Source organism: Pipistrellus kuhlii, unplaced genomic scaffold, assembly GCF_014108245.1.
Source record: "Pipistrellus kuhlii isolate mPipKuh1 unplaced genomic scaffold, mPipKuh1.p scaffold_m20_p_73, whole genome shotgun sequence".
Lineage (NCBI taxonomy): Eukaryota > Metazoa > Chordata > Mammalia > Chiroptera > Vespertilionidae > Pipistrellus > Pipistrellus kuhlii.
In genome coordinates, this window is record NW_023425577.1 from 408839 (window position 1) to 425858 (window position 17020).

At 54.5% G+C, this 17020-nt stretch overlaps 1 protein-coding gene across 17 annotated transcripts in view; it reads left to right on the top strand.

Moving 5' to 3' along the window:
* The window catches only part of CACNA1A (calcium voltage-gated channel subunit alpha1 A), a 316764-nt gene that overhangs the window by 292077 nt on the left and 7667 nt on the right, over positions 1 to 17020 (top strand). For 11 of the 17 annotated variants that reach the window (XM_045576056.1, XM_045576055.1, XM_045576051.1 and 8 more), the window contains 7 exons: positions 760 to 876; positions 1028 to 1093; positions 1269 to 1384; positions 2740 to 2890; positions 6423 to 6550; positions 8677 to 8773; positions 11561 to 11666. In XM_045576056.1, coding sequence (XP_045432012.1) covers positions 760 to 876; positions 1028 to 1093; positions 1269 to 1384; positions 2740 to 2890; positions 6423 to 6550; positions 8677 to 8773; positions 11561 to 11666 — 781 coding nt within the window. Of the gene's footprint in view, positions 1 to 759; positions 877 to 1027; positions 1094 to 1268; positions 1385 to 2739; positions 2891 to 6422; positions 6551 to 7719; positions 7817 to 8676; positions 8774 to 9421; positions 9984 to 11560; positions 11667 to 17020 lie in introns of those variants that run through there. The other 6 variants (XM_045576052.1, XM_045576053.1, XM_036422797.2 and 3 more) reach the window with 2 other exon arrangements.

A 17020-nucleotide genomic window follows, 5' to 3' on the forward strand; every position in this document is an offset into this window, starting at 1 on the left:
ACAGCCCCAGCTCCCTCCTGTCCTCCCCATGCCCGCTCGCCAAGGGGGTAAGAAAAGATGCTCTTCAACTTCTCCAATTGGCTCGAGAGTCCTCTTGGCCGTGGGGTGAGGTGAGGGCGGGCAGGAGCGGGTGGGCAGCTCGGCAGGGCAGGGCAGGGTGCCCGGTGAGTCCCACGACAGATGCATTTCTGGCCTAGAGCGTAACATGCCCTGGAACCCGCCCCCGTCCACTCAGGCCCTAGCGCGCTGGCCCCCCACCCTGCCCGGTGTTTGTGCATCGTATGTGTGATGGGTTTGGCAACTTGACCCGCTTGTGTCCTATCGTCTCAGTGCATTTGGTTGTTGGGAGAAACAAAAACCATCTCGATTTTTTTCCTGATTGGATGATTCGGATATATTTTCTTTTCCTTGTTCTTTTGTTATTTCTTCCCCCACCCGCCCCCTACCCCTTTCCTCTCTCTCCTTTTTTTCCTTTCCTTTCCCCTTTGCGGATGGGCTGGCAGGGAGGGCTTACGCTTTCTGAGTTGATGCCTTTTCCTCCTTCTCCCCCCACCCCTCCCCACCCTACTTTGTCCCTTTTTCCAAGTTTTTTCCTCTGCACCATTGCATTAATAGTGCTTTCTCTCCTCTCCCTCCTTATTTGGGGTCTGGCTTGCTTTCTCCTGTTGGTTGGCTTCATGTAGGGTCCTCTGTGAGTGGTGATGGCTCTAAGCCCCTGGGGGTGGGTGGATGGTCACCCCTCTCTCTCCATCTCCCCAGAATAACTTCATCAACCTGAGCTTCCTCCGCCTCTTCCGAGCAGCCCGGCTCATCAAACTCCTGCGGCAGGGTTACACCATCCGCATTCTCCTCTGGACCTTTGTGCAGTCGTTCAAGGTGAGCCACTGAGAGGGAAAGCAGACCCCACCCCCACCCCCCACCCCCTACCGCTGTAGCTGAATCTGGAACGGAGGTTGGCGATGCTCACACGGTGCGTCTTGCTTAGAATGTGGTCTGCAGGGCTCTTGTCTAACTTCCTTCCCACCAGGCCCTGCCTTATGTCTGTCTGCTGATTGCCATGCTTTTCTTCATCTATGCCATCATCGGGATGCAGGTGAGTGCTGGTCCCCCGTGATGCTCCCAGAGCCACTCCAGGAGGGCCACTGGCCTTAGGCAGAGAGGGGTCGGGGGCCCAGTTCAGAGACGCAGACATGGGCACTGAGTGGGGGGGTTCCCTGGAGCCACTGAGGGGCACGTCGGCCCCTGGTCATCGCCTTCCGGTCCCCCAGGTGTTTGGCAACATTGGCATCGACGTGGAGGAAGAGGACAGTGATGAGGACGACTTCCAGATCACTGAGCACAACAACTTCAGGACCTTCTTCCAGGCCCTTATGCTTCTCTTCCGGTGAGAGGCGGACGCTTTCATTCTCCATTTCCGGTGGGGGCGTGTCCTTTCCCTTCTCTTCCGGTGGGGGAGGTAGGTGCCCTCCATCTTCTGTGCCCAGGAGGCATGGGATGGGCGTGGGGGACCCAGGAGCGTCGGTGGGGTAGGAGCTCAAGGCCCTGGAGCTCGAACATGAAAGGCATTTTCAAGGCGTCGTCTCACTGACGACTCCTGACCATCCTGAGGCGGGGGTTCTCGGCAGCCCCGTGTGACAAGATGAGGAAACCAAGGCTTATAGACTCTGAGGCCTGGTACTTTATCCCGCCTGCACGTTAAGAGTGCCTTCTTTCACCCGCGAGAGCTTTATTGAGCACCTGCTGTGTGCCAGGCACTGCTGTGGTACTGGGAACAAGCAGAAAGGGACAACATTCTCTCTGCCTTCTGGAAACGTGTTATTCCTGTTAGACAGTCAGTAATAAATGGTAGAGGATACTAGAAGAAGGTAACATTTAAGATTAAGAGGGAAATGAAGGTACAAAAGAACAAATAATGTAGGATTGTCCTTAAATGGACAAACTCAAAGAAAGAGAGAAGAAGAAAAAAAAGTGGAGCAGAGATGGCCAGGGACCAGGCGAGAGGAGAGTGGGGAGTTGTTATTTAATGAGCACACATTTCCAGTTTGGAAAGAGGAAAAGGTGCCGGAGGGGGATCGTGGTGATGGTTACACGGCATTGTGAATGTGCTTAATGCCATTGAATTATACATTTTTCAAATGCTTAAAATGGTCAGTTTTGTGTTATGTACATTTTGGCACAAAATTTTTTTTTCTCATTTTTTAACAACAACAAAAAAGGAATGGAGGGCTGGTTTGTCCTGCCTCCCTGAGTGGGGTGGTATTTGAGAGATATAGGCAAAGAAGGGAGCCATATGGATATCCCAGGAAGGGCAGTCCAGGCGAGGGTGTGGCACGTGCAAAGGTCCTGAGGCTGAAGCATGGCCGGCATGCTGGAGAAGCTGGAGGAGCCCAGTGTGCCTGGAGCAGTTACCGAGGGAGAAAGTAGTAAAAGATGACAATCGCCTGGACAGAGGGAAGTCTTTTAAATGCACCTATGTCCTTAGTTGAATCCAACCGTGATATTGAGGCATTGGCATCAGCATTTTTTTACTTCCCACCTCCCCCCTCCCCCCAAGAGCTTTACTGCACAACCGAGAATGAGAGTCCCCCCCACTGAGTTCCCAGAGAAAAGAGTTGCTTACCCGGGGCTCAACCCTGTGCCGGTCCGGCTCCAGAGCCCAAGTGCTTAACCACAGTCCCTGGGAGGCACTTGTGTCCGGGGCTGGGTGCCCAGGTCCCTGATGCCCCTCTCTGTCCTTAGGAGTGCCACCGGGGAGGCTTGGCACAACATCATGCTTTCCTGCCTCAGTGGGAAACCGTGTGATAAAAACTCTGGCATCCTGACTCCCGAGTGTGGCAATGAATTTGCTTATTTTTACTTCGTTTCCTTCATCTTCCTCTGCTCCTTTCTGGTGAGTCTGTGGACATTTGGGGGTGGGCTCCCTCCTAGGGGTGTGGATTTCTCTAGAATGTGACTGTGTTGCAGACTTGCTCCCTCGAAGGCTTCTGAGCCAGCCTGGGGTCAGGTTCGCCAGGGTTTCTCACCCTCAGCACGTTGGCAGGGGGGGCTGGGTCCCGCACTGTGGTGGGAGCCGTTCTGTGCATAGCAGGTGGTTGGACAGCATCCCTGGGCTCGACCCACTAGATGCCAGAGGCATGTGCCCCATTGCCCTTCCAGCTGCAACAACCAAAAATGTCTCCAGACATTGTCAAGCATCCCCTGGGGAAGGGAGCAGAATCTCCCCTTTTTGAAACTCACTGGTATCTTGAGGGTAAACCTAGTGGTGCTGAGAGCTTCCTGGGACCCATTTCATGGAGGTGTAGGAGTCTTCCACCTTCTCTCTCAGAACTGGGAGACTTCCTGTGTACGATCAGGAGGCAAGAAAGTCAGCCACTTAAACATCCTCTGGGGGCTTGGAGCTTTGCAAAGGATTGCGTGGGTTCTCAATAGTAAGAGATAAATTTGCTGGAAGGAGGAATCTCATAGGACCCAAGGATAAGAAACACTGCAAGAACCAGTAAATAAAATAAAATGGATGGATAGATAGATGAAAAAAGATGATAGGTAGGTAGGTAGGTAGATGAATAGATAGATAGATAGATAGATAGGTAGATGAATAGGTAGATAGATAGATAGATGATAAATAGATCACGAACCACAGCAGCTGCCTGCTCAATCCTGATTTCTCTTTCTCACTCTCTCTGGGGCCTATCACTGTACTCCCTTTTGTTTTCTGCTCTCCCTAGAGTAGTCACAGCACAGTCAGAACAGACACTATCCAGGTATTTCAAGCAGAGGGTATTGAATACAGGGATTGGCTACACAGGTTGGAAAATGAGACATACAATGTAGAAAGCACCAGGGATTCCTGACTGTGGGAATGCCAGGGGTGGAGTATTAAACGGGAAAGAGCCCTAACTGGTTTGGCTCAGTGGATAGAGCATCGGCCTATGGACTGAAGGATCCCGGGTTCAATTCCGGTCAAGGGCACGTGCCTGGGTTGCAGGCTCGATTCCTAGGAGCAGGAGCTCAATCCCAAAGGTGTGCAGGAGGCAGCCGATCAGTGATTCTCTCTCATCATTGATGTTTCTCTCTATCCCTCTCCCTTCCTCGCTGAAGTTAATAAAATACATAAAAGAAAAATATTAACAAGGAAAAGAGGGTGTTACTAACCAACCCAGCTGCCCCTGGCACCTTCAGGGAGTGCTAACACCCTAGCTGTCTGCTGCAGATGCTACTTGTCTCCTGTGACTGCTGTGACAGTTTCACAAACTTGGTGGCTTAACACAACAGGGACGTGTCCTCCCGCAGTTCTGGAAGCTAGAAGTCCAATCCATGTGTTGTCGGGGCTGTGCTCCCTCCAGAGCTTCTAGGAGGGATCCTTCCTGGTCTCCTCCAGCTTCTGGTGGCCCCAGGCATCCCTCGGCTTATGGCAGCATCCCCCAGTCTCTGCCTTCAACCTCACATGGCCTTCTCTGTGTGCGTTGGTGTCCAGATTTCCCTCTAATGAGGACAGTAGTCACGTTGGATTTAGGGCCCACCCTAATTTAGTATGACTTCTTCTTAACTTGATGACGTGCACAAAGATCCTTTTTCCAAATTAAGGCCACATTCACAGGGACCAAGGTTTAGGATGTGAACGTGTCTTTTGGGGGAAGATACAGCTCAACCCACAACACAAACCTTTGCGCGAAGGAGGAGTCTCCTCATCCCATCCTCTCCTCCCAAGACTAGTTTCCTGTATGCGAGAGATGTTGTTTGCAGACCTCAGCCCAAGCACCAGCATCTGTCAGCAAAAGCCTGACACACCACCTTCTTTCAAACTATCGATGGTAACCTCAACGGGGAGACCTACACCCTCAGGCTCACAGCCGCTGACCCAGGAAGGTCCATTGCTCCAATTCCCAGAAGAGAGAGTCTGCGTGGGCCGGCGCAGTCCCTGGCCAGAGTCACCATTGTCCAGCAGCTGTGTGTGCATCAGGGGACAAGATCTTCCATCGCAGCCCGTCTGCAAAGGGCAGGGACCTAGAAAATACCGACAACACTTGACCATTCGCCCCTGAGGGCAGGAATTTTGTTCACTGCTGTGTAACCAGTACCTAGGATAGTGACTGGCACACAGCAGGTGCTCAATCAATATGAAATGATTCATTCAAGATAGAATCACTAAAGTTAGGGGCATCTAGAATTACATGTCATTTATTAAACACCTGTTATGTTTCCATCTAAACGTTTGTGTAGTGCCTACTATGTGCCAGACCTTATGCGAGGCACTGGGGATAATAGGAAAGAACACAGCTCTCTCACTTTGGGGGGGGGATGATGAGCAGACAAGTCAGCGTGGAGAGCAGCACAATCCGATCTGTGCTTGATGGGGGAAATTCGGACCGAAGGAAGATTTCAAAGAGTGGCCCACAAGGATGGTGAGCAGGAGTTAGACTACCTATTCATCAAGTTGGTTGCAAGTAACATAAACTGACTTAAGTAAAATATGCAGGTCACTAACTTGTGTAACTAAAAAGTCCAGATGAAGCTAGAACCAAGCAAGTGGACCCCATCACCTTTGCTGTCCTCATATTTTCTCCTTAGAGAGGCAAGATGGCTGCCAAACTGCCAGCAAAAATCCCAGGGAAGGCTCTCATTGGCCACCGTGGGTCATGTGCTCTTCCCTAATCAATGGCGTCTAAAGAGCCATGAGATGAGGGTCAGCCACACCCAGTCACAGCATCCCAAGTGTCAAGGGGAAGGTACCCAGGTTGCCACTAAAGAAGCAACTTTTGCAGAGGCCTGGAGGCAAGCCTATTGCAAGTTCCCCGTTTGTTAAGGACCAGAAGGACACCTAAAAAGGCGCTACCAGATGCAGATGAGGGCGGGAAAATCCATCCATCCATCCATCCATCCTAGAAACACAGGGTGGGACAAAAGTAGGTTTACAGTTGTGTATATGGAAAAGCATACAGTAATTAATAAGTAATTACTAGTAAATTATAAAACCCACAAATAACCTGTTTCTTACACTCACTGCTGTAAGTGCTTTTGCCCCGGCCTGTATTTGCTGAGTGCTTGCTTTGTGCTGGGGCTGGGAACACAGATTCTTGCCCACGTGGGGCCTTATTGGAGGCCAGATATGGGAGGGTTTAGGGTGATGGCAGTTCCCTTGCTTTTGGCCACCATCTCACAACAGCCTCTATTCCCCTCTCTCTCCAACTTCCTGTCTCCACTTTCCTCTGTCTCCCTCCCACATCTCCGTTTCTCCATCTCTCTGCCTGGGCTCCTTGTGTGAGCATGTGCTTTCCCTCACGATCCCTATCCCCCTTCTCTCTCTCTGTCTCCCTCTCTCCATCTCATCTCCCTCCCTCTCTCCCTCCGGTCCTCTGTGTAAATGTGTTTGGATGGGTTTTCACTCTTCCCCGGCTCCGTCTTGGCCCCTGGGGTTCCCGCAGATGCTGAACCTCTTCGTCGCTGTCATCATGGACAACTTTGAGTACCTCACCCGAGACTCCTCCATCCTGGGGCCACACCACCTGGATGAGTACGTGCGTGTCTGGGCTGAGTACGACCCCGCAGCGTGGTAAGGAGCCCCCCAGACCCTGCAGCCGCACTGCCCCCTCTGGCACTTCCCATAGGCGAGGGCAGGCTCCAGATCTGGGCCGTCTGAGGGGCCAGCGGGAATCTCAGGGGAATCAGTCCAGAGGGAGGAAATGAGAAACAGCACCCTCACAGACCCCGGGTTCAAAGCTTTGGGTACCAGCCCTGCCCAAGCCCCAGGCTTTCTGGGCGCTGAGGGAGGGAGTCGGCCATGAGGGGTTGGTCCCCTCGGAGCTTCCCCTGCCCCTCACTGGGAGGCCTCCGGATAGTGAGGACACGACACGTGTGCCGGGCCCCAGGGAGGAAGCCAGAGGCCTCTCAGCCTCAGGGAGAGAGGGGTTGGGATCTGGCCTCGCTCCCTTGGCACAGGAGATTGGCTGCAAGGTCAGAGGGGCAGAAGGCAGCTTCTGCTGGGGTCCCCTGGTCCCACAGCCAGGGGAGAGGACACAGGGTCTCAGGGGCGCCCGGGTACCTCTCCTGGCTGCCAGGCAGCGGTTTTGGAGGGTGAGCTCCATTCTGTGCGTGGGTACTGAGTGCCGGCTCAACACCAAGCACTCGCAGGACATGCAGAGGCCCCGTCCTGATGCTGAGAGCCCATCAGCCAGCGACAGGAGATGCTGGTTCGGGCTGAGCGTGGGGCCTGAGAAGGCATCAATGGGCACCTTTCTGGGCCTGAGAGCCGGAGGGAAGGCCCTCCAGGGAAGGTGGGAGGAGTCACCCTGCCATCCCTGCAGCCCGCAAGTCCTCCGTGACCCACCGAGAGGCCGGGTGAGCCGCGGGGCCTGGGACTTGATTTCCAGCTGGTTCCTAACTCTTCCTGTTTTGATTTTAGGTCACAGCAGTGGGATGCGTCCCCCTGTCCTCTAGTCCACGAGCCCCCTGATCCCAGTGTAGCTCCTGTGTAGATTGTGGAGGAGGGAGGTTCAAGGAGAGCCCTAGAGCAGGTGCCCGGAGCCCGGCGCTCTGGGCACACCCCCAGCTGAAACCCTCTGCCCCCTGGGGTCTGGGAGTGACTGATCCCAAGCCTCCCCGGCCCCTTCAGGCCAGGGGTCCCCAGCCCCTGACATTGTGACCTCACTGCGTGCACAGGAAGACAGCGTGAAGGCCGCCTGACCCCTGTGCCTCCACTAATCCCCTCTCTTCTCCTTTCAGTGGTCGGATTCATTATAAGGATATGTACAGTTTATTGCGCGTAATATCTCCCCCTCTCGGCTTAGGCAAGAAATGTCCTCATAGGGTTGCTTGCAAGGTTTGATTTCCACTAAAACCTGCTAGCATCCATGGAATGAGTGTGGCTTGGGTTCTTCAATATATATATTTCACATATATATATCTTTCTCCGAAAAAAAGAGCCATCTCTCTTTCTCTTGCATTAAAACTAGAGAACTCTCTCAGCCAACAGAATGCAGTCACTAGACTTGATGAAGCATGGAACATACCTCTCTGTTCCCTTCAGCCATTCTGCTTGCTCTTAGCTGAAGCTGCCCATCCTAGGGTCTCAACGGCACCCCAAATCAGACATCCAGGGGGAATCGTAACTTTGCTCTCCTCCCCCCACCATTACCTCCACTCTCTCCCCCGCTACCCTTTGCCTCTCGGAGCCCCCAGCCCTCCCACCACCCCCGGCCCCTCCTCCCCATCTAGGTCCCCTCAGAGACCAGCCTCAGCCAAACCAGAGAACTTGACCCAGTTTTCAAAAATAACATCAAACAAAAGCATTGTTTCAGGCCTTCCAAAATGAGGGGAAACCATCCCCCCTGCCCCCCCAGCCCCGGTTCCCTCCACTTTCCACCAGAAACTATAGCTCAGAGTCAAAGCTGAATCTGACCTTTCTCTTTTCTCTCTCTCTCTCCCTGCTTGGAAGCAGTGAAATAATATTTTTTAATTACCTTTTCTTCCATTTTTTCCCCCTCCTCTTTTCCATTTATTTGAAACACCTATTTTATCGTTCTCTGCATCTCTCTATATTTTTTCGGCTCCTGTGGTTTTGGTTGTTTTTTTTTTGTTTTTTTTTGGTTTTGGTTTTTTTTTCTCTTCTGTTTTCCCCCCCTCCCTCCACCTTCCTTTGGTTCTCCGTCCCGTCCCCGTTCTTGTTTTCGGTGCTGCCAGGGGCCGCATGCCTTACCCGGACATGTATCAGATGCTGAGACACATGTCTCCGCCCCTGGGTCTGGGGAAGAAGTGTCCGGCCAGAGTGGCTTACAAGGTAGATTACCTGAGCTGACACCACCGCCGGGCCCCGGGCCCTCTCCGTGCTGGCCAGGAACACCGGCCAGCCTCTTTTTCCAGCGTTGTTCTTCTTTCTCTCTTTTTCTCTTTTTTCTTTTTTCTTTTCCTTTCCTCCTCGAGTCAATGGACCATGACCACTCCTTGATCTAAGGAGCACACCGTGTCCGTCCTTCTGATGAGTGTGTTTGGTGTTTTGAGACTCCATTATGGCCGACATGCGGGGGGGAGGGGGCGCCCCCAGTCCCCTGTATTTGGTCTCTGGGAACCAAATTAGACACAAACACACTTCAGGGGGGATCCCCACCGTGCCTCCTTGCTGCCCACACAGAGCGGCCCCCACTCCCAGGCCAGGGGCAGGTGCCGTTTGGCAGGGGGCTTTGGCCCCAAAAAGGCATGACCCTGGCCCCACCTTTTATGTCTGGAACCCCCAGGTCCAGCAGCGCCCCAACCCCCACACACACCTGAAGCTGATCTCTGACCTAGGGCCTTGGGGATACAAGATCCCGAGGAACACCCACAGCCTCTCCCCCCCACTCCTCCCACCCCTGGAGCTGTTCCCCAGCTCCCATCCCTATGCCACCCGCTACCCCCCAAGACCCCCCAACGTGCCTCTCCATTGTTCCAGAGTGGGCAGGCAGGCCGCAGCCGGACCCCTGGACCGTGGCACCCTGACGCAGGCCATGCACGCTGCCTTGGCGGGAGCCTGGGGCGGGCAGGCACCGTGGCCGACCGGGGCTGGGTGGGGGCGGTGCATGCTGGCTGAAGGAGCAAGGGTCCTGCTGCCAGGCGGCGGGGCCAGCCCCCCTCCAGGACCCCATCTCAGAATCCACTCTGGCACCCCAGGACTGGTGCTCTGTCTCCTCCAGCTCATCCACGAAAAGCTCAGGGATGATCTTTAACGTCCCCCCCTAAAAATGCGAGTACCCCATCATCTCATTCTCCCACCCACCGTGGTCCACCCTGTGTCTGCAAGAGTCCTCCCTCCCATCCTGCCAACACCGTTCCCTCCTGCCTCCTGTAGCTGCCTCTCCGCAGCCTCGTTCCTCCTGCTCCTCTATGCACCCCTCCTCCCCAGCCACGGCCTGGAAGAGACCACCCACCAGCACCTCAGAGACCCCTGCACCTGTCCCCCCTCTGTGGTCATCCTCTCTCCTTTCTCTTGGTCTCTGCTTGTCTGTGTGAGTGTGTGTGAGTGTGTGTGAGTGTGTGTGTGTGTGTGTGAGTGTGTGTGAGTGTGTGTGTGTGTGTGAGTGTGTGTGAGTGTGTGTGAGTGTGTGTGTGTGTGTGAGTATGTGTGTGTGAGTGTGTGTGTGAGAGTGTGTGTGTGAGTGTGTGTGTGTGAGTGTGTGTGTGTGTGTGTGAGTGTGTGTGTGTGAGTGAGTGTGTGAGTGTGTGTGTGTGAGTGTGTGTGTGTGAGTGTGTGTGTGTGAGTGTGTGTGTGTGTGTGAGTGTGTGTGTGTGAGTGTGTGTGTGTGTGTGTGTGTGAGAGTGTGTGTGTGAGTGTGTGTGTGTGTGTGTGTGAGTGTGTGTGTGAGTGTGTGTGTGAGTGTGTGTGTGAGAGTGTGTGTGTGAGTGTGTGTGTGTGTGTGTGTGTGTGCGCACATGCCCTCCCAAGAGAGGGGCGGGCGAGCTCCCCTCTGGCCTCTGGGTCATAAGACACATTTGTGCAAAATCGAAAAGAGCCCCGTTCCCAGAGGGCGCTGTCTGCTGGGAAATTGTAACCCAGAGACGTGGTGAGAACCAGACGCTCTTCCGAGGGGAAGCTGTCCTTTTCGATGCACAAATCCACGGTTCCTGAGACGGGGACCCCCTGCGCGGGGCGCAGCCCCACAGCTGTCCCCGCGGCCCGTCTATGTGCCTCCACCTGCCGCCTCCCTCCCCACTCTGCCCCCGCCCACTTCCTGTGTCTACTCCGGGTCTGTCCCCACTTCCCCCTCGTCCAACTCTGTGTCTCCTGCTGAGGTGTCTGAGCTCCCATGTGAACCCCAAACTCACCCTGGACCCCCACCTCCATGCCACCCCAGCCTGGGCTGGCGCACCCCAGCCCCAGCATTCTCCCCACTTCGCCAAGCAAGGGCCCGGGGCCCCTGCCTGGGGCATGGGGAGTCCTCTCTCCCCGGGGCCACGGGAACCCTCCCCGGCCCTCCCCAGACTCCCCCGAGATCCCGTTCCACGGAGCTATGAATGAGTCTCGAGATTCCGTCTGCACGTGCCCGTCCGCCATTGTGTGCGATGGCCTGGCCTTGCTGCATGTCTGCGAGGGGCCCACCCCGTCGGCCGGGGCCACCGCCTGCTGCTTCTCGGAGAAATGATGTGGCCGGTGCCCGTCTGGTCTGGTCTGGGCCGAGCGGGGGTGGGGACGGAGCCAGCGGCCCCCGGGCGGTGTGGCCGTGGGCCCCTCTGCCTGGCTGTTGCATGTCCGCTCTGATCCGGCTTGTGCACTTCTTCGGGGTGATTCGGAACGGAGCTGTCCGGGAGAACTCTGGGGCAGGGCGAGGGTCTGGGGCCCTGGGAACCCAGCTCTGGGGTCCCGCCTGCGGGAGAGGAAGGGGAGGGCTCTGCTTAAGAGAGCCCCCAGGGCCCTCCCCACAGGCCGCTAAGGGAAACCGGGAAATGGGGCGCTGGGACAGGTCCCCTGAGGGCGGGGGGCACCTCAGCCACTGCCTTCAGAGTTCTCCCGGGGCTCCCGGGAGGGTGGGTCTGGCTCACGGGAGACTGGGCCCGGAGTGTGGGAATGACGGCCCCCCCCTGTGGTTTTCCGCAGCGGCTCCTTCGAATGGATCTGCCTGTTGCCGACGACAACACCGTCCACTTTAATTCCACCCTCATGGCTCTGATCCGCACGGCCCTGGACATCAAGATTGCCAAGGGTAAGGGGGCAGGGGAGGAGGGGTGGGAGCCGAGGGGGAGGACAGGGCGGAGGGGAGCACGGCGGGCAGCTGAGGACGCCCCCTTCCGGCCTGAAACGGAGGGAGCGACTGCCCGTCCTGATCCCACTGGCTTGCCCGCTCACCGCCCGGCAGACATCTGGTGGTGCCTCCTGTGCACCGGCCACAGCTTAAAGGCGGGGACAGCTCCCACTTCCTGCAGGGGAGGAAGTGCCCACCCAGGGGGCTCTGAAGGAGGAAAGGGGATCAGTCACATGGACATGTGGGTGGACAGTGCCCCAGGCAGCAGGGCCATCAGGTGCAAAGGTCCTGGGGTAGGAGGCCACCTGGGGCCGGGCTGAACTGACTTGCCCTCTGCATCAGGGCCGTCACGAAGCTTTTGGAGGAGAGGAGAGATCTGGCCCTACTCACATTTGAGCAGCCTCCTCGGGGGAGAGAGGGGAAGAAGAGGCCAGAGTGGAGGCCACTGGCCCGACCCAGGTGGGCCTAGGAGGGAGGCTCCGACTGAGAGGCGGTGGGGGGTTCGGATTCTGGATGTTTAATGGGAGCCGAGCTGCCCAGACAACCACGGGACTGAGTGTGGGGTGTGAGGGGGAGAGAGGAGCAAGGCCACCCTCAGGGGTTAGGCCGTTGCCTGAGACAGGGAAGAGGCAAGAGGGACAGGTCATGCTCTGACCGGTGTGGCTCAGTGCATAGAGCGTCGGCCTGCGGACTGAAGGGTCCCGGGTTTGATTCCGGTCAAGGGCATGTACCTTGGTTTCAGGCACATCCCCAGTCAGATGTGCGGGAGGCAGCTGATCGATGTTTCTCTCTCGTCCATGTTTCTAGCTCTCTGTCCCTCTCCCTTCCTCTCTGTAAAAATCAATAAAATATATTTAAAAAAAAAAAAAAAAAAAAAAAAAAAAGAGGGACAGGTCAGGAAAAGGGCGGGCAGGAGACCGGTGTTGGCTGAGGCACATGGAGACACAGTAAGCGGGGGCTCTCCCACTCACACCTCTGTGAGGGCAGACGGGGGTGAGGGGGCTCCTTCTGTGAGGAGGTGCTGACGGCGGAAGGTGAGTCTTCAAGCTGGCGATGAACTCAGGAGGCATCAGATGCTGGCAGACTTGAAGCCAGGAGACTGGACAGGCTCTCCGGGGGGACTGAGAGACCCCACAGACCAACCTCGGGGCCACTGCAGCGTGAGAGGGACTGGCGGGGCCAGGGAGGAGGGGAACTGTGTCCGCGCTGCCCCGCAGCCAGGGAGAGGACTGAGGTGACGGCGGGTTTCTCAGGCAGGACGTTCTGTGGCGGGCTCGGGGTCCCCCCTGCAGTGCAGCTCAAGCCTGCTAGCGATGGTGTGACTTGGCAGCCAAGGAGACAGCGGGGCAGAGAGAGGACGAGCAGCAGAGAGAAGGAAGTTGGGAAGGAGCCTGCAGAGGACAGGGTGTACATTTGGGCATTGGGGGGCTGGAGAGAGACGTCGAGGCTGCCCCCAGCTGAGCCTCTGGGATATCGGAGGAAAGCAGACCGAACGTCAGGGACACAGGGCCCTAAAGGGAAGAGGGGGCCAGGAGCCGAGGCCAGAAGTTGCTGGAGAGGGTAGGGGTGTGTGGGGGAGGGAGGTCAGCAGCTTCCAGTGAAACAGTGGAGGAGGCAGGTTGAGGGTGGATGGTTAGACATGCAGGTGAAGGGAGAGAGAGCAAGAGGAGCCACCAGAGAGAGCAAGACAAGAGTCACAGGATGAGGCTCAGGGAACAGCAGAAGTGGGGTGGAGACAGCTGCTGAGCTCAGGTCACCGGTCGCCCCGGGTTCTGTGAGCACTGGGGCTCTGCTTGCCCCAGGCTCTCCTACATCAGCACGGTTGAAGCTGGGCCTGGTCCCAGCCCAGGGAGGGAGGAAGCAGAAGAGGAGGCAGCAGCTTCCTTGTGATCAGGGGGGAGGGTCGTGTTCTGTGGGCTCATCTCGCCCACCTGTCCTGCCTCCCTGGAACCTCGGCAGATGACACCCTCTCCAAGCTTTAGTTCATGTATCAGCTAGTTAGGCCACGTAACAAGTAGCTCTATCCACTGAATCAAACCAGCTAGGGCTTCATATATTTTACCTCTTTTTATCTTCTTCCTTTTCCTTCTTTCTTTCTTTTTTTTTTTTTTTTTAAACATATTTTATTGATTTTGTACAGAGAGGAAGGGAGAGAGATAGAGAGTTAGAAACATCGATGAGAGAGAGTCATCGATCAGCTGCCTCTTGCACCCCCCCTCTACTGGGGATATGCCCGCAACCAAGGTACATGCCCTTGACCGGAATCGAACCTGGGACCCTTCAGTCCCCAAGCCGACGCTCTATCCATTGAGCCAAACCGGTACCGGCTTCCTTTTCCTTCTTTTCCTCCTCCTCCTCCTCCTCCTCCTCCTCCTCCTCATCCTCCTCCTCATCTTCTTAGAGAAGCACTTCATATAATACTGATTTGGTGTTGATGAACTTCTTTAGCTTTTTCTTATCTGTGAAGCTCTTTATCTGACCTTCAATTCTAAATGGTAGTTTTGCTGGGTAGAGTAATCTTGGTTGTAGGTCCTTGCTGTTCATCGCTTTAAATATTTCTTGCCACTCCCTCCTGGCCTGCTAGATTCTGTTGAGAAATCAGCTGACAGTCATATGGGTGCTCCCTTGTAGGTAACTAACTGCTTTTCTCTTGTTGCTTCTAAGATTCTTTCTTTGTCTTTAACCCTTGACATTTGATTTATGATGTGTCTTTGTGTGGGCCTCTTTGTATTACTCTTGTTTGGGGTTCTCTGTGCATCCTGGACTTGTAAGGCTATTTCTTTTACCAGGTGGGGGAAATTTTCTGTCATTATTTTTTTTTCTTTTTTTCTTTTTAAAATATATTTTATTGATTTTTTTTTCAGAGTGGAAGGGAGAGGGATAGAGAGGTAGAAACGTCGATGAGAGAGAAACATCGACCAGCTGCCTCTTGCACACCCCCTACCAGGGATGTGCCCGCAACCAATGTACATGCCCTTGATTGGAATCGAACATAGGACCTTTCAGTCCCCAGACCAACGCTCTACCACTGAGCCAAACCGGTTTCGGCTGTCATTATTTCTTCAAAGAGGTTTTCAATGTCTTGCTCTCTCTCTCCTCCTTCTGGCACCCCCATAATGGGAATGTTGGTACACTTTAAGTTGTTCTGGAGGCTCTTTATACTATCTTCATGCTTTTGGATTATTTTTTCTTTTTGCTCTTCTGCTTGGGTGTTTTTTGCTTCCTCATATTCCAAATTATTGATTTGATTCTCAGAATACTCTACTTTACTGTTGAATCCCTGAAATTATTCTTTATTTAGTCAGTGTATGCTTAATTTCTGACTTCCTTTTTCATGTCTTTGATGTTCTCACTAAGATTCTTGAAAGTCTCACTAAGTCCCTTGAAGCTCTCATTAATTCCCTTGAGAAACTTATAAACATTGTTTTGAACACTGTCTCTAGGAATAGGCTTTTATTTCATTTAGGTGTTTTTTTTTCCTGGAGATTTCTTCTGTTTTTCATTTGTGACGTGTTTGTCTCAGCATTTTGGCTGCTTCCCTGAGTTTGTTTCTCTGTGTTAGGTAGAGCTGTTAGTCGCCTGGAGTTGGTAGAGTGGCCTTGTGTAGTAGGTGTCCTATAGAGCCCAGTGGTTTAGCCTCTCCAGTCACCTGAGTTGGGCACTGTAGGTATGTTCCTGTGTGGGTTGTGCGCATCATCTTGTTATAGTTGATCTTGACTGCTGTTGGCATCACTGGTAGGAATTAACCTCCACACCAAGTGGCTATGAGGACCACCTGTGTCTACAGTGGAAGAGCTGCTGTTCAGGAGACAGCCCTTTGGAGCAGAACTTGCTTCAGTGGGGCTTTGGTGCTCACTGAGTCTGCCCCTTGAGTGTCGCTTGTGGATGTGTAAGTTGTAACCTGGTGTGGTTTGAAGCTGTGCCCAGGCTCTGGGGCCTCCTGGGAGGTGCGGTCAGCCACTGTCTGAGGCTACCCCTTAGGAGCTACAGAGGGATGGGAGCCAGCCCCTGCCCTTCCCCCAGATCTCCTAGACCTCCTCCCACAATGCAGCAACTACAAAGTTAAAGTTTGGCCAGGACAGAGGGGGAGGAAGGAGGCGGCACAGGAGGACTGGTGCATAAAGGGGCGCCATCCACAGTGAGCAGGGGCCTGGGACCCTTGCTCTAGCTCTGTTATCAATGTCCCTTTCATACCTGCCGGTGCTAGTTTGGAACACGCCCCTGTGACCTCTTACAGGCGTTAGTGTGCGCCCTCTGATGGTCGTGGGGAGTAAGGGCTGGGGCCGGAGACCTGAGAGGTGGATACTGCACTGGGTAAGGTGGGAGATTATGTGGGGCCCAGGGTTGATGGCTCTGAAAGGGAAGTATAATAGGAGCGGAGGCCAAGCTGGTGTATTATTCAGGATGTGCTACCATAACAGACATCCCCACAGTCTCACACCGACACAGGTTTGCTTCCCACTCCCATTCATGTGTCTTTCCTGGGTTGGCAAGGGGACCTGGTTCATTAGTCACTGAGGGGCCAGGCCTGAGAAAGCCACTGTCCCTAATGTCACCAGCCATCATGACAGAACAGAAGAGAACCCAGAGGGTCATTCACTGGCCAATAAATGCCCAACGTGACACCCCACTCTGCTCACACCTCATCGGCAAGCACTCATCACATGGCCCCAGCCAATCACACTGTCTAGTACGGGTCACACTACCATGCACTCGGGCAGGAGTCGCCAGGACCAGGAACGGCTGGCCAAGAGCCTTACTGACCATCGTGACGGGGGAGAGGAGACTTGGTTGAGGGAGAAACCTCTATCACAGTTGCTCTGTGGCTTCCCAGCCTCCCTGGGGCTTCCCCAGGCCTCGCCACAGACCAGCGCTGCTGTGGGAACTGTCCTGAGGCCACAGGCGTATTAACTACTTTAATCAGCAAGCAGCTCAGGGAGGCGCCGGCCACTGGGCTTCCATTGTCCCACGCACCAAAAGGTTCGGGTTCGATTCAAGGTTAGGGCAGATTCCTGAGTTATAGGCTCAACCTCCCATGCAGGGGGGAGTGCAGGAGGCAGCCAGTCAGTGTTACTTCCTCACATTGATGTTTCTCCCTTCTCTCTCTTTTCCCCTCTTCTCTAAAAATTGTGGTATTTTTTTAAAACTCAGGGAAGCAGGTACAATTGCTATCATCCCCATTTCGCAAATGGGGAGAATGAGGCACAGAGCAATGGACTAACCCGGGGGTCAGCCAATTTATTAGTCAACAGAGCCAAATATCAACAGTACGGCGACTGAAATTCCTTCTGAGCCAAATTTTTTTTAACTTAAAC